Source organism: Amphibalanus amphitrite, unplaced genomic scaffold, assembly GCF_019059575.1.
Source record: "Amphibalanus amphitrite isolate SeventyFive unplaced genomic scaffold, NRLGWU_Aamphi_draft 001431F_arrow, whole genome shotgun sequence".
NCBI lineage: Eukaryota > Metazoa > Arthropoda > Thecostraca > Balanomorpha > Balanidae > Amphibalanus > Amphibalanus amphitrite.
The window spans coordinates 111,869-132,297 of NW_024882924.1; the positions used below are offsets into that span (position 1 = coordinate 111,869).

The following is a 20,429-nucleotide window of genomic DNA, read 5'->3' on the forward strand; positions in this document are numbered from 1 at the left end:
GAAGTTTGCGGCGCAGGAATGCAGCCTACATACCTGTGCTACCACTAGTCCGGTGACATTGTCAACGAGCGTGTAGGTGCCGAACGACACAGAAAAGTCCGGAGTGTCCACCTGGTAACTGCCTGCGGAGAAAAAAAAAAAACGAAAAGAGTCACCGATACTGACGACTGGGGGTTAACCCTCGCCCGTAAACGGCGATCTGCCACCTTCGCCCATGCGGGGGGGGGGTTGGTGCGACCCCCCCCCCTTGGCGTTTGAAAACGGAGCGTCGTAGAGCTTAGCGGAAAAGACCAACGGATTGCTCTCGCCGAGATCTCGCGATTGGTGGTATATTTTTTGGTCCTAGGTCAACATTTGACCTACTTTTGACCGGTCAAAGGTCAAATTTTCGGAAAAAATAGACTTTTTCAACTTTCCGCGGCGATTGCGGCAAAACGGTGGGAGATATCGACTTGAAACCTTCACAATCGTGTTCCTTGATCAATTCTCTATCGTTTGGTATGTATTTCGTTTCCCTAGCTCTAAAAATGGCGCGTTGGGAGCGCCGAAGTCGGCAAGGTCACAGTCGGCGGCAGAAATTCGAAAAATCAAAATTTGAATTTTTGAAATCTGATTGTATTTTTGGATTTGGGAGGTCCATTTGCTCCCTATAGAAGCTAATATTGCTGCATATTCCCATTGAGGTGACAAGAATTAGCAAAATAGTGGTTCGGGCGCTTTTCAAAAATAGTACCGGACGCTGTTCCTCTTGTGACGTCATAGCTCCGTGACCTGACCTGACCCGGTCAAGTTTCTTATACCATATGATAGCCAATACTTGCCCCAACATGCATGGGAAGTTTCATCACGATCCATCAACCGATGTCCGTACCACCGGCAGGAAACCTCGGGCGTTGGCACTCAGTTTGTAAAAATCCGGCCGGAGGCTGTTCCCTTTGTGACGTCATAACTCCGTGACCTGACATGACCCGGTCAAAATTTTTTATCAAAAGATGCGCAAGGTTTGCCCCATAAGGTACCCAAAATTTGGCGCCGCCGTTTTTGCACTATTTCCGAAAAGTCTCAGGGGGGGGGGGTGCACCAACCCCCCCCCCTACATGGGCGAGGGTTAAAGGACACCAGCGTACCAAAACGGATGGAATTCCATTACCTACTTAATCTGGCGGACTAGAAAACTCATCAGGGCGTGGAAAGCAGCCGAAAGAATTTTGGATAATGAAAAGGTACGCCAGACACACTTACACTTCCCGAAATTGAAAACGACCACAGAGTACAAAAATAATAAGTAATTAAGATGAGACCAAAACGACATGAACATCGAATAGCAATCATTACCAGACCAAGTAATCTCCTGGTTCTCCCCTTCTCTCGTCCCCAGCTGGCGCCGACCCCACTCACCAGCCACCACCAGTCCCTTCGGCGAGGCCGCCAGCGCCGCCGCGCGGTTCGCCTCCATCGCATCGGCAAACTTATCCGCGATAGCGGGCGACACCACAGCATCCGTGAGCCGATTGAACACCCCGCAGTCGAGGCGACCCATGTTGACGAAGTTGAGGAGCCGCTGGACACCGGTGGGGGAGCAGCCGCTCAGTGTGACTGCGGCGGCGAACACGGCATCAAACGTGGTCACCTGGCCGCTGCCAGAGGTCGAGTGCCACGGCGGGCGGGCCGGGATCCCGCACAAAGGACAGACCTAAGCCGGGGGGGGGGGGGGGGAAGGGTGTTAGAACAGCAGCTGTGGAAATTGACACAGCGAGCGTAAGACACATGAGACAAATGTATACCACGGAATCACCCAAAGGCAGCTTCCAAATGATAAAGCAAGTAAAAAACGACGGCAAATAGAAAAAGGCAATAAGGGTAGCTCTGTGTTCATGACTTAGTACGGGACTTAGTTCATGACTTAGTACTTAGACTTAGTACGTTTAACTAGTCACTGCTGCGACAACGGTCACTCGACTCTAGCGTGCGCGAAACCTTGGGAGTCATCCCCTCTCTCAGCACGGCACCAACACCCACACTCACCCGCCGACACCTCACACAAACGCTCCCCCGGCGGCGGCGCCTCGCCTGTCTCACCCAGTTGACGCAGTACGATAGGCTGATGCGGTTGGTGGCCGGCGCCACGGGCTGCATGCAGCTGGGACAGCGGACGGGCGCTTCGACCAGCAGCTGGTGCAGCTGCGGCTCTGAGATCACGGCGCTGGGAGTGGCCCAGTGCGGGGAGGGCGCAGCGCCGTCACACAGCACGCCGCAGCCGGGCCGGCCGGCGCCGATCGCCGCCGGGTCGTCCTCCGACTCCAGCTGCACGTCCCTGCAGCGGGTAGAAAGACGTGGGGATGTATCATTGACAGTTAACGAAGGTGACACAGAAACAGACAGTCATAGAGATAGACAAGCAGTATCAGGATGACATTGGTGGCTACTTATGACACAACACAATACACATTTCGACTGGACGACTATAGTTCGTTTTTCTTAAGTTTGCCCCTCACTGTAAACGTCTTTTTGAACACAGCACGAGAGTTGCTAGCCGAATTACTGAGAAAACTGGTTGGCGCACATTGATTTCACCAGATTTCACAGACGATCAATTTTATCAAATTTATTTACTTTTTCACAGACTCGTAGCTCGTATTTGCCAATACCTACAGCCCCACAGGGATAGACGACTTCTCAGGAACTATGTCTGAACTAATAAATAAATTGCACGGCGCTTAACATAACGTTAAATCGTCCGTGTTCAAAAATTATTTTGAAAATATTATTAATATCTACAATACAATGTGCGCTAACCAGTTTTCTCAGTAATTCAGCTAGCAATTCTCGTGCTGTGTTCAAAAAGACGTTTACAGTAAGGGGCAAACTTAAGAAAAACGAACTATAGTGTTTATCCAGGAGTTCGGTAGCTGCAACAGTGTAATGACAATCAAAAATCCTACAAGCTAACAGTACTGATATGATAAAAGCAGGTCAGTAGCTCAATGCTTTACAGAAGTTCGGTACATACATCTCCTGGAGAAGCTCCGCCTCGGCAAGGTCGTGGCAGAGTTTCGGCGCCGGCGGATTCGACACAGGGGCTGGTAGTGTGCCCTCCGCCGGACCGTTCTCCGCCATACCGTCCTCTGGTGGCCCCACCAGCTCCCTGGTGGAGATAGTTAGGCAGTGATGACCACGGGAGAGCTGAATCGACAGGAGAAAAAAAAAACGCAGGACGGATGGATCGCTAATGATGACAAGCGTTGAATGTCAATGAAAATGTGGGATGAGAGGAATAGTGCCAAGTTTGTTTCTTTTAGTGGTGTCAATTTCATTATTCAAAAATAAAGAAAATAAACAGTGATCTTAATATACACAGACCCGTCATGTTTCAACAAAAGTCAGCGTCCTGGTTTGAGATTGAGAATCAAAGCAAATGTGGTAATCTACGCAACACTTATCGTACGTCCTCAGAAAGGAATCTCAGAGCAAAAAAGAAAGAAATTGGCAACATTAGAGAAAAGTAATGTATGGCAAACACATCTCACCTGTCTACCTCCTCAGCCGAGACATCGTCTTCTAAATGTCGTCGGGCCTCAATACGCGACTCCTTTCTCAAAAACCTGAAAGAGTCAACACGTTCTGAAATCACATCTCACACGCCTTGATTATGTCTTGTCTGACAGTTCTGTTTGAAGAGCATACGAAACAACTGTTTAAGAGAAGGCGTATGTGTTTCTCTCCCAGCAATGAGGAGGAAACAACATCGTAAGATCTGTGTAACATTAATTTACAAGTCCTAGGTCATTGAAAAATCCTCACCAGACGGCCAGTCGCTCGATGGTCTTCTCGACAGACGAGGATTTCATAACATTTTGGACGGCCAGTAGCCGACTGTAGGTCGCCGAAGGGATCTTCATCTTTTTGAACGTCTCGGGCATAGGCTGCATCAGCGGCTGAACGAATGGTTGTACGGCGGGCTTGCTGTAAAATGAGCACCACACAATATACTGTAGGAACCGCATTTATTTGAAATGCTTTTACTCATTACAAGGCCAGAACTTATTGTAACAGACAGGACATGTACTAGTCTATGTAGAATGTGAGAACAGCACATATATGATCAGCTACATGGGTAGTGGTACCATGGGTTAACTCCATTCCACTGCAAATTCAAGGCTGACACTACAAAATAAAAGCATATCTGTACAAAAGTAACGCGTAATGAGACGAGAATGCGGACGCGATCGCTCTCCTGTGCAAACTAGGACGACGCTAATTCACTCCTCCGAGTAATAACCAGGCATGGCATGAGTTGCAGACTGCCGATTATTTTTCACTAGTGCTCCTTCCACCTTATTGTAGGCTGCCTCTTTCATCGTTGTTCTTACCTGTGTGTGTAAGCATGAGCGATGGGCATTGGGATTTCACTCGGAGGAGCCTGCCTCTCAGGAACCTCCCTAAGTGGTTTTGAGTTCGACTGAGGCGGTCCATGCTTTGGCGGACCAATGGTGCCTATCAGTCTGCCTTCGAACGGCCAGTTGGGCTGGAATAGAGCATACAAAAAAATGGACGTTAGCAGTGCCACGTAGCATCCAAGGAATTCGCAAACGTTTCATCTATTTTTCTTGATTACGTTAATTAATGAGCAAATGCGTTTACATATTTTTTGTGTCTGGTGCACCACATCCGCTTAAAGATCAACAAATAAGTCAGCTCTTGCCATTGTCCGTTACCTGGGCCTCGTTTCATAAAGCGAGTCCGTAACTTACGCCGGTTTTTTGGTCTTGTATTGCAAGTGCATGTGAAGCGATGACGATAGTTTGAATCGTTGAATTTATTTATCTTGCAAGCAAGAACAGAAGGGAGAAGGGGATATAAATTTATCGCTCCACATGCGCTTGTAATACAAGCCCAAAAACCGGCGTAAGTTACGAACTCGCTTTATGAAACGAGGCACTGGATGTGCACAGAGCACATTATTGTTACAGCTGCTGGTCACCAACAAAGGAGTTGAAGGATAGTAAGCGATCGACAGGCCGGTGACTCTGCTAAGGTCGGGAAACCGGACATCAGGTGGCCGGTCGAGGAGGTCACATCGTTTCAGATACCGTTCAGCGATGGCACCCATCACTCCTGGTGACCAGAGGCCATCACAAGGGTGTCAGGTAGGGACGAGTGTCGCTATGGGCTGGATTGAGTTAGAGCTTGACAATGACGAGCTCGTGTCAAACTCAGCATGCAATAAGTCGAGCGACGCGACGGATGAACTCACGACCGTAATTACGAGCCATGGAAAGTACGACAAAAGACTCTCAAAGAGATGAATACGCGATCGGCAAATCAACGGTTGGCAGTGGTGACAAAGGAGAAAATTGTGTAACTCTTACCCCTGAAGCACACAATACTCACGTGCAGTGTAGGAACCGCTCCTGGGGAGAGCCTTGGCACTTTCATTGAGAGGTTGATTTCGTTCCTCTCGAAGTGGCGGACACATACTCCCATAGATGGTCTCACCTCTTCTAGATTGCAAACTGTCATCCATTGTCTCTGGGAGAGAGTGTGTTTGGGAAACCTGCAATGAGAAACAGTTCAGTTTAATGCAAAAGCATTGTTCCTCTGTTCCTGAAAGCCGTAATGGCGTACCAGAGGCCTGTTTGTTACTTGGGGCTTTAGGGCGCACCAGCTACTAAGGTCATCTTGCGCCCATAATGTCATGATGGAAGAATTGATAATTCCTGTCCACCTAACCATTTAACCCGCGCCCCACTGGGGTCTGCGTATAACACGCCCTACTGGGGGGGGGGGGGGGGCTATTCATAGCCCCCCCTCCTAACTCCGAAACTACTGGGCCGATCGTCAAAATTCAAACGGCGTCTGATAGCCCCGGAAAAACTGTCGAGCGAAACCTAATTTCATTGACCTCGAGGTCACCGATGACGTCACAGGTCAGGTCAAAGTAAAAATTATTAGCATTTTGGCTTGTTCACGTTTTGGGCTCTGGCCGCCGTCGTACAAGTCCGATCAGGCTCATTTTTGGTTCACACACTCGTGAACAGATGTTCTAGATACCCTGAGGGTACCAAACTTGTACTTTGATTTTCAGGTCAAGGTCAGGTCATCACAGGTCACGAAAATATTATATCATGCCTCGGTCACGTGACACATGTTTTATGGTCCATTTAGGCCAAAGATTTCGGATTTGATGTCGTCTGTGTCATTCGAGGTCATTTTGAGTCGAATTTAGCTTAGGGTCAGGTCACTTTCAGGTCAAAAAAGGTCAAATTTTGAAGTTAAAATTGTTCAACAAAAAAGGTGTCTATTGGATGCAGTTTGAGCTCAGGAACACGATGGTGCTATTTATATTGGCGTACGATGTCAAATACGTGCTGAAAAATTGATTTGAAAAATTAATAATTGTGAATTTTTTGCAATAATGCGTATAACTTGGCCATTTTTGAAGATGTTTAGCTAAAACTTGCTAGAGTTAGTCATAATAACGCGTTCTATCACATATATTCCGGTTTTTCGAAAAGTCAAAAACTTTTTGAAAAAAATGTAAAAATGTAAATTTTGAATTTCATTATATGAAATTTTCAAAATTTTCAAAATTTTGAAAATCCGAGATAGCAGTTTGATAGCGCAGTCTATTCTGAGTCCTCTCATGCAAAGAAATTGGATCTAGCTTAAAAACTGAGCCCTTGGGAACGATTGCCGTGGTTCAATGTTTTGCGTCGAAATCGGCCGAACATGACGTCACTCTGACGTCATTTCCGGCCGACCTATGGTAGCTACGAAGTTCAAATTTTGACACAAGGTGTCAAATTGATGCAGCCGAAGGTAATGAAAGTTTGGCGTCGATAAGTCTAGCGGTTTGGAAGTTATTGCAGAAAAACGGGAGGGGGTGCTATAAATAGCCCCCCCCCCCCCCCCAGTGGGGCGCAGGGGTCGATTCGAGATGGCGCACTAGGAAGCTAGTAAGACTAGGTGGCCAAGTGACACTTGAAGGTAGTGACACTAAGCGGCATTTTACACCAATCGGCTAGTGGCTCAGCGCGAACCGAAATCGCCTAGTGAGACTTGAAATCAAGTGGCACCAGGGCCTTAGTGCGCCAACGCGAACCGGCTGCAGGTTAAGAACCTATGAGTAGATGGAGAGAGGAACAACAAGAGCTAGAAAGGGGAGGATGGAGGGAGGGAGGGAGAGAGGAAAAGAGAAATGCAGACAGCAGACACAGAAGCTGAAGTAGAAACACAATTGACGAGGCACTTACAACATCAAATAATAACTGTAATATACAGCACAATACAAACAGAAGGTACAGTGGAAGGTATGAGATAGGTACAATCATAACTAGTTTACTGTACTTACTGGAATACCGTGTCCTGTGGTTGCTTTGCAGCGCAGAGAACACAGCGAATTGTGGGCATGATTCTCTTGTATCACAACCAGAGTATCACGCATCCAGATTATGTGCCTGTACGCTGTAACTCCCTGTAACAAATAAATTTCACATTGTAAAGGGACTGGCACTGTAAATGGCAGGCACTGGGCAGTCAGTGCACGAGCCCAATCTCCAAAGTATGGCACTTTCAACGAGATCTCGTCGGTGCGGGCTTGCTCGACTGGTGCGGATTTGGTGCGGTGCGGTGCGGATTTAGTGTAGTGTGGTGCAGAATTGGCTTAGTGACGGACATGACAGACCAGACGAGATAAATAAGGAAAATCGAAAAGAAAAACATTGTTGGAGCTTCGACACGTAATTCAGTGTGCTCTCGGGTCTAAATGAGTGTGCAGTGGTCAGAACGGACTATGCTAGCGCTGGTGGCCCCATCAATCACGTGGGTCGCCCGGAAGTTCGCACAGTTACAACACGAAACGCACCGCTCGGCTCTACGAGGTGCCGGCGGGACTCCCGGATGGGTCCGCCTTCACGCGGTGGGAGGTGTGGGCCTCGAGCCCGCCCCCGCTGGGGCGACCAGCAGGGGAATCCACACGCCAAACGGACCCAAACTGCCCTCTACGAGAGGGTCCTGCTGGCGGCTCCCCGTCGCCTGGCGCCGCTCCGCAAGGTGCCGGCGGGAACGAGAGAGCGGACTCGATCGCCAAGGAGGCCAGCAATCTCGCCCATGATCAAGTTCCCATCGACGTCCAGCTCCAGACGGCCCACCGGGCCGCCGACAGCGTGGTGAGGGCCAGTACCATCCGGGCCTGGCCGGCCGGCTGGTTCCGCCAGCTGACGGGGAATCGACTCCCGCCTGCTGTGGCCGGCGGAGACCGGTCAGCGGCGGTGGACGTATGTACACCAGCTCCGTGCCGGCCACTGGACCAGCTCTACCCAATGGCACCACAGAGTCGGGCTGGCGCCCTCCCGGCTGGCGGGGTGCGAGCAGTGCGACGATCGACACTGCAGAGCCGCACTCTGCCCCGTCTGCCGGGAGGGGGCGGACACCCCCCCCCCCCCCCGCATGTCCTCCTGCGCTGCCCGGCTCTGATGGCCACCCGTCACCGACTGCTGGGATCTATCAACCCGGACCTAGAAGAGGTGCGGAGCGGCGCCGTCGTGGCGGCCCTGGGGGCCGCCCACAGGTCCCTACAGAGCCAGAAGGCTAGGTACGTCTCAGCTGTGAGACTGAAGGGAAGGACGAACATTAACAACAGGTGCCGGCGGTAGACTGAGAGGGATGGTCACGGCCGATGTGAGGGCTAGAAAATCACCGCTCCGCCGCTTCAAACAGTCAGATGCGAACGATTTATCGGGTATGTTCGACGCAGCTAATAAGTTGGGTCGAACGAATCTGAGTTTGTTGCATTCTGCACTCTGCAGCATTCAACGAGATGCTCTCGGGTCATGTGAGGGTTTGGCGTTGTTGCTCGGTGGTACAGCGAGATGCGCATGGCTGATGGCAGACCTTGAGGGCCGCCACTCTTGCCGCGGCAAAGTACAAAGAAATCAAATCTGCCGTGAATGAGGCACATCACACAATAATCACCCTGCAGTGAATCGTAAGGGGCAGGTACCTACTAGATGTGGTCTTCTATTGCCGTGACACGCTTTTTGTTTGAGTTGAATGGCCAGATTGGAAAACATCCATGCACTACGCTGGGCGCCCGTAAGACCCTCTAGCGCCAACGGCGCAAGCAATTTTGCCCTGAAATTTCTGCATGATTTGCGCCGAAAGTTGGGAGCCTATATGTGTCAAAATTAAGCCACTTTTATATAAAGCACATGTGCACATCTATCGAACAAGGCTATATCAACCAGACAGAGCGTTGCGGAGCCTTGGACGCTCTCCCATATAAATTTTTCATTTCCACGGAAACCCAATTGTACCTCATTGGGCTTAGCGCCGTGCCGTAAAACAAGGCCGGAGCCGGAAGTTCCAGGTCCACAAAAATCGGCGGAACGGTGTGTTCGAGGCTGGCGGGAGTCAGCGAGGGCCGGGCAGCGGAGCAGCACGTGCTCCGGCACATCAGCCTCTTCTCGGCGCAGAGCGCCGCGGGGCACCGCTTGTCCGGGCATTGCTGGCACGCCGCGGAGTGGAGACAGCCGATTCGGTGCACGTACTGGAGCGCTTGCGGCCCCAGTGGCCCGCATTTATCTGGTGCACCGAAACGACGTCCTCCCGGTCCTCTCCGGGAATAGGGAGCGCCGGCGTGCTCCCGAGGAGTGGCTTGAATAGTGACTCGGACCAGTTGTCGCGCCATTGATGCGAGGCCGCACAATGCACCGCCCTGGTCAGCGAGCGGGCGTTTGAGTTCAGGGCTGCCGCTTGTTTTGCCAGGTCGTCTGCGCTCTCATTCCCCTCGATACCGCAGTGGGCAGGAACCCACTGCAGTATTACTTAACGACGCTCCTCGCTCGGCGATGTTCAACCAGGTCTTCCATAACCATCTCCATGCCGAGAGTTGAGGCCTCACCTGGGCGGCCGTTCCTCCGCTGAGAAGACTCAGGGCGGCTCGCCAGTTCGAGCACGCGACGACCGGGGCGGGGACGTCTCGTCCCGAAACCACTCCAGAGCCACGGCCAATCCCCCCCCCCTAAGATCTCGAGATTGAACCACACAACATAGCGACAAGCAGCAAACGGTGTTGGATAGCCCCAATAGCGAACTACCTTGTGACCAAATTTCATTGACCTAGGTCGACCTAGGTCAAATCGATGACGTCACAGGTCAGGTCAAACGTGAGTTTTCACCGTTTACAGACATTTCAAGAAATGCGTTGTAAAATCGAGTAAAATGCATTTCATTGAAAATCATCGATGGGGAATTGTTTATCAAACACATATTTTGCTATTTGAGGTCACTGATACCAGGTCAGGTCACAGAGGTCAGGTCACTGAGGGTTACAATATGAAAATATCATGTGATGCACGTTTTATGGTCCATCTTATATGCCAAACGCGATTATGTGGGTCAGGCAGCCTTTGGTGCCAGTTAAGATTATGTTCTGGTGAAGGTCAGGTCAAGGTCAGGTCAAGGTCAGGTCAAATTGAAATTAGGTCAAATTTCAAACTTGATATTTTTGCATAAAACAAAAATGGGTATCGATTCGATGCAGCTCATCACGGGAAGTTCAATTGTGATCTTTCTTTTGCGCTATGTGGTCTAGACTTGCTAAAAATTGAGTTAAAAAATTTGGTGTCATCAATTTTGAAGTTTTTTCGCTGTAACTTGAACTTGGCCAAAAAAGGAGGTAACGATCTTAAATTTGGTATGGAGATAGAAGGGTGCAGGGACTATCACATATATTCCATTTTTCGAAATTCAAAAAACTTTTGAGATTTTTCGGGTTTCGGTTATCTGGCTTTGAATGCCACAAACAAATCAATTGAAATGTAATTCAGCACAGTACCTACCTAAGGTACAACAGCAATGCCCTAAATCATTGTTTGCACCCAAATATTATTTACAACTGCCGGAACACACTTCAATATACAGTATCACACAATGTGACACAACACAACACAACCAAACACACACAACACAACACATCACACAGCACGCACACGGCACAACACACAACGGCGGCCGGCTAGTACTCTTGCCCGCGCTCACATGTAATGTAATGTATTTAATGAGACAATCCTCGATGTACTCGGGGCTATTACAGTCTCAGTTATGTAGTACAAAGCATGCAACATATGTACACAGCATTTCCTGCCCTATCATAAACCACGCCTAGGTTGCTGTAAAAAAAAATAGCACATCTTATACACACACGAGACGAATCATCCACATTTAACAACAATCGCTCGATAGTCATTGCTCTAATAGTTCGGACATCGGACCACGTCACTCTTGCCCAGTCACGGTGCGACTGTCACATAGGTGGCTTACTAAGTGACTCCGGAAAGCTGGCGTCGAGCGTAACGTCAGATCATGTGGCAGCGCATTATACTGGCGAGGTGCACGACAGCAGAAACGCCTTCGTCCCATCTCTGTATGTGACATTGGTACGTACAATGTGTTGTTTTGTCTAGTATTGCGGTCACGGGTCTCCGAGCTTTTAATGAGATTTTCAGCCAGTGCTTCAGGTTCGCCTGCGCGACGTACTCTATGAACCATGCACATAGTGTGGTACTGGACGAGCTCATTAGCTTTCAACCAACCCAAACGTTGAAGCAGATCGGACACATGGTCAAATTTCCTGCGACGGAAAATGACTTTGGCGGCATAATTGATCACTTTCTGAATCCGAAGAAGATTTTTGTTTGTGGTATTACCATAAACGGATAAACAGTAGCGGATATGAGATAAAACTAAGGCATCCACTAGAATAGAAATGGTAGATGGCGGTAAATGGCCCCTCAGTTGCGACAATCCGGTAAGAATTCCGAAACAACGGTGCACAACAACAGAAACATGAGTGTCCCAGCTAAGGGCACAGTCAAAATGAACTCCAAGATTCCTCGCTTCGGAAACAGGAGTCAAATTACAATTATTAAATTTTACAACATAGCTGGAAATGTTTCGCAAATTCTGTGGGCTACCTAACAACATTAATTGAGTTTTCTCAGAATTAAGTTTGAGCCCGTTAGCTCGGAACCATGACCCCAGAGATTCCAACACTTGTTCCAGCCTGCTAACAACAAGATTGAATTCCGCCTTTTTACCACTGACTAAAATTTGTGTGTCATCTGCATACTGCACGATCATCGCATCATCAGCAAATAGACTGAGATCGTTTGCAAAAATGCAGTAAAGCAATGGACCTAGCGCTGAGCCCTGAAATACACCGATATTATTAGGGAGCGGCTTGGAGCATCGGAGGTTTCCCAAGCTGTCAGAAAATGTGACACTTTGCATATGGCCCATAAGGTAGCTTGAAAACCATGAGACATCAATCCCATGTAGCTGTAATTTTGTTAGGAGTTTGGAGTGGTCAATTACGTCAAAGCATTTACTTAGATCAAGCATGCACAGGAATGAAAGCTCTCCTCGATCATTAGCGGAGAGGATATAATCAGAGACGGTCAGCAGAGCTGTTTCGGTTGAATGGCGTGGACGAAAACCATGTTGAGTAGAGGAAAGAAGATGATTACTAGAAACATAACTGTAAACTTGCTGGTGAACGGCTCGTTCTACGATTTTGGCGATCACGGGAACTACCGAAATCGGTCTATAACTGGATGGTTTAGAGGATTCTCCTGACTTATAAATTGGAGAAACAAGTGAGTGCTTCCAAGAAGAAGGTACTTCAGATAGAGAAATACTAGAATTGACAATGTGCAGGAGCACATTGCCAATTGCAGCAAAAGATATACGGATCATGTGGATATTGATGCCATCCTGGCCACTGGCAGATGATCCGCTCATCTGAAATATCACATCACGCAGCTCTGGGAGAGTCAGTGGGGTGAGCTTAAATGCACAGGCACCCACCCGCGGTAGGCGACATGGGAGGTCAGGGGTCGGCCCTGAGTTCCTTGCCTCGCTCGCCGCTCGTGGGCCAACGCTAACAAAATATTCATTCAGCTGATCAGCCGTTGCTGTAGGTAAATTTCTATCAGCCTGTTTTGTGCCCACAACAGACCTTATTGCTCGCCATGTGGAATTTGGACCTCCATCATTGATCCGCCGCTGAATGTCTAGCCGGATGTCGCGTCTGATGGCCGATCGTACAGCGCGATTCAGATTTTTGTACTCAGATGAGGTATGACCGCCGGTGGCGAGTGCTGCACGGCGGCAACGCATGAGCTCTCTCGTTTCCACACTTACTGGCGGGGCTGCAACATTTCGGATACGGAATGTTCTCAATGGAGCATGTACAATAATGCATGTACATTATTTTAACATACGTGCACGTTACCCCGAGGGCTGTTCACGGACCCTGTGTGCGGTCGGACCGCACACAGCCTCCAAGCTCCGCCCACTGCGTCCCTACGTCAGCCTTGCGTCACCGCACACAGCGACCGCTGTGGCCGGTCGGGACTGGCCACAGCGGACCGTCCACCGCACGCAGCCGTGACGTCAGAGCCGCCTACCCATCCCCTACCCCCACGCCTGCTGGACGTACCGCACACACCGCACGCAGCAGTGTGCGGTGCCCGTGAACACCCCTCCGGCAACGGGCTATTGACCAATGAGAAGCGAGAAAAGTGTTACGTCACTGCGATTTTTCATATACCTGTGCCCCCCGGACGTGACGTAGTGTGCTCGCGCGCGTGCAGGGTCTCTGCGATCGAAAAAGAGCGCTAGCAGCGCGCCACTCGACGCCGCAATTGTCAAAAGTCAAAAGTTCGTATGCTTTATTATGAATGATGTGTGTAAAAGTGAGTTTTTATGTTGTTTATTTGGAGGAAATGGTTGGAATAAATTAAGTTATTTTTATTTCTGTTGGTTGGAGTTTTTATTCAAAAGATTTCGGTCTATACCATTGATATTTACTGAAAATACTTTCGCTTGAATAAATTGCAGATATTTGGCAACTGAAGTGTTAGGTAAGCCTAAATGATATGTAAAAAGGTAAGAGACACCCTGATTATCATTTGAGAAACGAAAATATATGAATTTTCCTTATAAGACTCGCTCAATATGCTACTCCGCAGTTTATGCCCCGAGGGTGTCCGAGGGTTCCCGTTAGTTTGTCGTTGGCGCTCGGCTCGCGCGCGAGCCGACGTCACCGCCTGTGACGTCGGCTCGCGAAATACGTCATACCCTGCACACAAAATAGCCGGCTGCCGAACAGCGCTAAGATACGCACATTCACCGGTGTGCGGCAAATGCTCGATTAAGCCAATAGAATTAGAGTATCAGCGAGCGCAAGCCGCAAACCTTACTTACTGTTCATTCACATTAGGCTCTGAACAAAATTCCATCTGACAATTTTTTCGTCAGACGGTTCTTCGTCGGCAGATTTTCGTCTGACTTTTTCGTCTTGCATTTATTCGTCTGTACGAATTGATTTGGTGCATTTTTCTTCGGAGTGTTTTACTGTCCGGCATTTTTTCGTCTGGACGAGGCGGAAAATGTCCTTACGAAAAAAATGCGCGGACTTAAAAATGCACAGGCGAAAAATGCATAGACGAAAGTCTGCGGACGAAAATCTGCATACGAAAAATTGTCCGACGAAAACCTGCTAAACGGAAAAGTTAAACTGTCATGCTCATGGAATCATTGCTTATATTGGATGCTCATTGCGCAATGCCCATGGTGATTTGATGACTTGCAAATCGAATAAGTTTGACACTTGCTTGGTCAGTGGGTCAGGGTAGCTTCCAAGTAGCTTCAAGCCCGGCATATCACAACCCAGAAAACAAGGCCCAGAAAATATGTGAGGTGAGATTAGAAAAGAACTTTCCAAACCACCACTGTCCACTGTTTCACTTGTTTGACAGTTTCATAATCCATAACATTGATAATGTAAAAAGCTATCAGGTCTCTTGTTCCAGTTCTGCCTCACAGCCATGACAATGATTTGGCTCTGTATATGTCTACACAGTCTGGTTCTTGTTAAGTATTATTTATATTTATTGTCTTTACTTTATAAACAGTCTGGTTCATTTTCTCTTCATGTATCTATCTTAGCCCCTTGCAGCTGGTCGCTCAGCGGCTCAACCATGATATTTAGGTACTGAAGTGTTTACAGACAAAACCTAGTGCAGGGTCCTTAGTGGCCATGTGCAACATAAACCTCATGGTCCAGCTTCCAGGATTCTTGAGGTCCCTCAAGAATATGATGGTACAGATCCAGACCCTTCTCCTAAGATCCCATGACAAATAATAAAACTGGGACTGAAGGTCTGCATTCTGCAGGGTCTTGCAGCATATCAAAATTTTGAGGTCCTGACCCCCTGGGTTTCCATGGTTTCAGGGTTTCCATGGTTTCACGGCATATGAAATGTTGAGGTCCTGGGTTTCTATAAGGTCTCATGTTGATGTCACATGAAATGTTGATGTCCTGGGATTCCAAGGTCTTGCGGCATATGCAAATGTTGAGGTCCTGGGATTCCAAGGTCATGCGACATATGCAAATGTTGTAGTCCTGGGATTCCAAGGTCTCGCGGCATATACAAATGTTGAGGTCCTGGGATTCCAAGGTCTCGCGACATATGCAAATGTTAAGGTCCTGGGATTCCAAGGTCTCGCGGCACATGGACGTTTTAAGGTCCTGGGTTTCCAAGGTCTCACGACAAAAATCACAATGCAAGGTCCAGGATCCATCAAGGTCCCAGACCTTGGACTCTGCGAACCCTGGATCTCGGACCTTTTTGGGACCTTGGCACAAGTCTGGTGAGCAGGGCTGCGGAGTCGATGGATTTTCAGTGCCTTCGGCTCCGACTCCGGCATCTAAAAATAAATTCAGAATCAGACTCCGACTCCGGGTGGAGCTGTTGACTCCGACCGACCGACTCCACAGCCCTGGCGGGCCTGCGAAGTCGATGCATTTTCGGTGACTCCGACCCCGACTCTGACTCTGACTTTGACTTCCAAAGTCGACTCTGATTCCTACTTCGATTCCGGTCAAAACTGTCGACTCCGACAGACTTCGACTCCGAGTCTGACTCCGACCCCGCAGCCTCGCCTAGTGCCTGTGAGTTGTTGAGACACTTGTTACGCACTTAACAAAGCGAGAGAGAGAGAGAGAGAGAGAGAGAGAGAGAGAGAGAGAGAGAGAGAGAGAGAGAGAGAGAGAGAGAGAGAGAGAGAGAGAGAGAGAGAGAGAGAGAGAGAGAGAGAGAGAGGGAGGGAGGGAAATAACAAAATCATCAGCAGTGTCCACGGCCGTTATATCGAAACACGGGTGCTGATATGTCGGCTACCCCGTCTCAACGAGTCGAGGTAGAGTGTAAGCTGTAGGGTGTTCATTCCAGAGTCCAGATGGGTTGCCTATTCGTCGGTGCATTAGGGAGCAGACTGCCAACCAAGCTCAGCAGACCCAGTGCCGAAGCCCGACCCAAGGATCGAGGACAACCTGTGGAAAATATACCCAGACACGACCGTCTCAGGACAATGCAACGCGCCGGCACTTCTTATAAAACAGCGCTGCGATTGCAGCGACGCCGCCGTTCTGTGCCGACTCACGCACGGTGCGTGACGCGTGCCGTTCGCTCGGCGCGTGACACTGACACGCCGACACCTGACACCTGACACCCAGCTGTCAGTTGAGCACGTGGAGCAATCGACGCATCGCGCGGCACGCCGACGCTGCGGCGGCGCTGGCAGAGGGCGGCACTACGCGGCGACGATGCCCCGAGGCTATTTGCGGTCAGGTGGCCGCAGCGGTCGGAGCCTCGTGTGTGTGATGGTGGTCAGGTGAACGTGTGATGTGCTGGTTGATTAGTGACGTTCATCACTGAAGATATAGCGCAGTGGTGAGTCGACGAAGCAAAAGAACCGAGACTTCTATTGAAGACTAATGCCTACTGAGCTCATAGTGAAGTGATTGAATGAGTGCAAGTGCCCATTTATTCATCTTGCAGGACTCAAGATACGCCGTAATTTGTCGCTCGCTGACACCAGCTCAGCTCGAGTGACAACCCCTAAAGCGCCAAGACCGAGCGTCTGCGAAACACAACGCCCACCTAGCCAATAAATCGGCACATCGGGTCAGCGATCGCCGACTCGCATCGGGCACTGATTCGCGAGGTGGCCGACGTCCAATTCGGTTCGCGACCGGGGGAGGGGCGGCTCCTCCGTCCGTGCCAGAGGTGGAGGTACTGACTGACAGACGGACGGGCCGGGAGCGACAGACGAGGGTGCGGCCGCCAGTGACCGCCAGTGACGGTCAGTGATCACCAGTGACCACCAGTGACCGCGGCGGTGACCACCAGTGACCGGCGGTGACCAACAGTGACGGCCAACAGTGACACCAAGGGACACCCGGTCACCGGTGGCGGCGGCTATAACAGTGACCGTGAGCGCGAAGAGTGCTTTCTTTAGTGACGTCCCAGTGAGAATCAGTGACCATCAATAGTGGTAAAAATTGCCGACGGCCGCAGTTAAAGTCTGTGATCATTCGGCCAATGCAAGGCTTGTTCCAGCGGAAAACCGCCCAGTAACAGTAAGAGCTCCCCGGTAAACGGCTTGTCAGCAACACTTCTGGCGACAACCGTCTAATCGGCAACATTTGTCTTCGGCGAACGACGCATACAGTGGCTTTCGCGTGCGACTGAAATAGCGTTATTTCGGTGCGACGGGAACGTTCTTTTGTGGTGACGCTCATCACCGTCCATTAGTGACGGTCTGTGACATCCAGCACCGTCCGGTGGTGACCCCTGCGTGACCTGACCCTCGGCCCACCATGCCCGGGGAGCCGGGTGACCCTCCGGCCGACGACTGGGCCGAACAGTGCCTGCGCCGGTGTCGAGCGGAGGCCGTCTGCTCCCTCCGTGCCTTGCTGCAGGAGGACAGCTCCGACCCTTTACCCAACAATGCCAACGGTGAGACGACCCACGAGGCACGAGCTGAGGCACGGGGTGGTGTGTTTGGAGATGGAGGAAGGCGTAGAATCCGCCTCGTTTAGTGGCGTAAATGTTTGGGAGATCGAGAATGGGATGGATGTTTAGCGAGGCTAAATTAGTCACGTATGTAGATCAGCCAGTCTGAGACTCAAGGTAACTAACGATACAAGTTTGGTTGTATATTCATTCAATGATGACAAAATGTTGAGCTAAGTGACCTGATCGAGATGTGCCGCCTGATGCGTGTCCCACTGGCACTTCCCCTTCTACCACTAGTGAATAAAGGTGCACTTGATTCACAGGGGATCCTACACCATGCGACGCCGTCTCCGTGCTAACGACGCCGTCCCCGTCTGTTTCAGCCGCGGCTAGGCGCACCTCTCCGCCGGAGATAATCGTCACGCCGGCTGACACGGACGAGGACCGCGCCTGTCCCACCCCGCCTCTGCTCCCAGACGGTCACCTCCCGCCCGATACAGGGGGTGACCTCTCTCCACCGCCCAAACGCAGAGGACACTCGCTAAGGAAGCTGCTCACACGGTCCAAGAAGTCTCGCCGCGCTGAGAAGAAGGCACAAAACTCGGAGACGAGTCCCGATGTTGTCCGGAACACGGTCGAGCTGACACCGGAGTCAGCCTGCCGCGGCCCCGTCGGAAAGGCGGCGGCTCGGGCGGCCGCCACCGCCGCCGCCCGCCGCACCTCCCAGTCTGTGGAGAACTCCTCGCAGACCCGTCCGTTCTCCATGTCGATGCGCGCTCCGGCGCCGGTCGCCCCTCCGGAGCCCGATGACCTGGCGGTCCGGCTGAGGGCGTACACGGAGAGCGGAGGTCCGGGCCGGCCGGGGGCCGGGCGACACCAGACGGACAGCGCCAGCGCGCTCTCGGCAGAGTTCCAGCGGTACCTGGCGGCGCGCGTGGCAGAGCTGCGCGAGCGGCGCCGGCTCGGCCTCTCAGACGACCAGGTGCGAGACGAGTTCCTCCGAGAGGTCGGCGGAATGCTCAGGGAGATGGCCGACCAGCTCAGAGAGGCCCGGCTGAAACAGCAGGTCAGTAGCAGCCCTGCAAAGGTCTCTTTAAGACCGAACGGGTATAACCCTATGGAGCAACTAAACTCGGGTCAATAGCAGGATCACGGCCGGGAGAGGAGATATTTGGTGAATGCCCACCCCTTTATTTCCCTCTGTCACACAGGCACAGCACGGCGGGAAGGGGAAGTAATCGCAGCACCTTTCAGCAAAAAGCAATGTTCATTATAGCAAGCACAACTGTGCCTGTCACCGTAACTCCCTCTATCACCGTTGCACTCGGATACATCTCCCGTCAATGTCCCCTCTGACGTTTCCTCCCCTTCTCGTTGACAGCGGGAGCAGCAGCAGTCGCAGCCGGCTCTGCCGACCAGGCTGGTGGTGTCAGCGGCGCACCGGATCGGACGGGGCTTCCTGGCGGCTGGCGGGGCCGTCAGACACGCGCTGCGCTTCATCACACACACCGGGCACACAGAACAGGAGGCCTGCTGACGGCTGGAGCACGATAGAGCTGAGAGAAGCAGTCGGGCTACAACCAGACATTCTCGCCCGTCCGTGGCAGAAAAGAATGGCGACAAAGCGACATAACTATGACGTGTCTCACACGTTTTAAATATCCCTTTAGTGACGCAGGCGTCGGTCGTGTTGTTGTTGGAGAAGTATGATACAGTAAGTTACAACGATGGCTTCAAAGGGGAACCCAAACTGCTGGACACTGAATGGACAAGGCGTCGTTCTAGAAGAGTGTTATTGATGGTATTTATCGAGCGCTTCAATGAATTCTATGATCGCTCAATGCAACTGCAAGGATGAACGAAGTGTCTTCCCTGTGCGTCTTGTAGTTCACCCCAGTTTGTGTTACTCCGTGCAATGTTAGTGTTCGTGCGGATTGCAGAGCATCATGTGTGCAGAGAAGGAAAGGAACCAGACAATATCGAATCATATTGTGAGACGAGCCGCGGTTTTTGCGGTTGTCGCCCAGCTGTTCCCTGTACCACACGCACCGTCGCTGCTCCATATACCCCACCAGCTGCGGGCGGGCCGCTGTTTTTACGTCTGTCTGATATTCACACGGACACCTGTGCAGAGCTCAGCCGTGTTGGAGGGGGGAGGGGGAGAGTGAGATGTCATCGTGTCATCGCGGCTGCTAGTTGGCTGGTCGGTTAGACATCGCGGTGGGACCGGGAGGGGAGGGAGGGGAAAGGGGAAGGTGTTCGCTCTAGGTCGTGACATGTCGTATCACAATGAACTGAGGAAGATCTGTGTGTGTCTGTTGGGCGTCTTTGGTGACGATTGGCATTGCGTGTGTGTATTTGGCTGCCATTTGTGGGAAAACGTGAAGTGCAGGACAGTGGAGGTCGCACAACACCAGTGGGAACTGCAGTAGTACAGACCATAGAAATCGAGTTCTGCAACGAAATGTCAAATAAGTGTGGCTACTGAAAAAAAAATATTATGCCAGATCAAACAAATACAACACAACTATTTTTAACATGACATTATATTGTTCTTCGCCA

General features: G+C 50.7%; 2 protein-coding genes across 6 annotated transcripts in view; one reads left to right on the forward strand and one right to left on the reverse strand.

Annotated features, from left to right (window-relative positions):
- Positions 1 to 13,366, reverse strand: part of LOC122373012 — a 17,225-nt gene extending 3,859 nt beyond the window's left edge. The window contains exons 1-10 of one of the 5 annotated variants that reach the window (XM_043350723.1): positions 13,284 to 13,366; positions 7,352 to 7,474; positions 5,392 to 5,554; positions 4,371 to 4,525; positions 3,802 to 3,963; positions 3,528 to 3,602; positions 3,011 to 3,145; positions 2,080 to 2,314; positions 1,399 to 1,693; positions 34 to 122 (exon numbers count right to left, since the gene is read on the reverse strand). In XM_043350723.1, the coding sequence (XP_043206658.1) occupies positions 34 to 122; positions 1,399 to 1,693; positions 2,080 to 2,314; positions 3,011 to 3,145; positions 3,528 to 3,602; positions 3,802 to 3,963; positions 4,371 to 4,525; positions 5,392 to 5,554; positions 7,352 to 7,410 (1,368 nt within the window). In that variant the 5' untranslated portion in view covers positions 7,411 to 7,474; positions 13,284 to 13,366. The other 4 variants (XM_043350725.1, XM_043350726.1, XM_043350727.1 and 1 more) reach the window with 4 other exon arrangements.
- A 337-nt stretch (positions 13,367 to 13,703) lies between these two features.
- Positions 13,704 to 20,406, forward strand: LOC122373015. The gene is made up of 4 exons (XM_043350733.1): positions 13,704 to 13,722; positions 16,908 to 17,867; positions 18,251 to 18,933; positions 19,249 to 20,406. The coding sequence occupies exons 2-4, from the start codon at positions 17,729 to 17,731 to the stop codon at positions 19,402 to 19,404; spliced, it is 978 nt and encodes a 325-aa protein (XP_043206668.1). The 5' UTR covers positions 13,704 to 13,722; positions 16,908 to 17,728; the 3' UTR covers positions 19,405 to 20,406.
- Positions 20,407 to 20,429: the final 23 nt, after the last annotated feature.

Excerpts from the sequence above, each read along its gene's own strand:
- LOC122373015 (XM_043350733.1), top strand. The coding sequence starts at position 17,729 with ATGCCCGGGGAGCCGGGTGACCCTCCGGCCGACGACTGGGCCGAACAG. Across the intron at positions 17,868-18,250 it reads TTTACCCAACAATGCCAACG|CCGCGGCTAGGCGCACCTCT; the intron begins GTGAGACGACCC and ends CGTCTGTTTCAG. Across the intron at positions 18,934-19,248 it reads AGGCCCGGCTGAAACAGCAG|CGGGAGCAGCAGCAGTCGCA; the intron begins GTCAGTAGCAGC and ends TCTCGTTGACAG.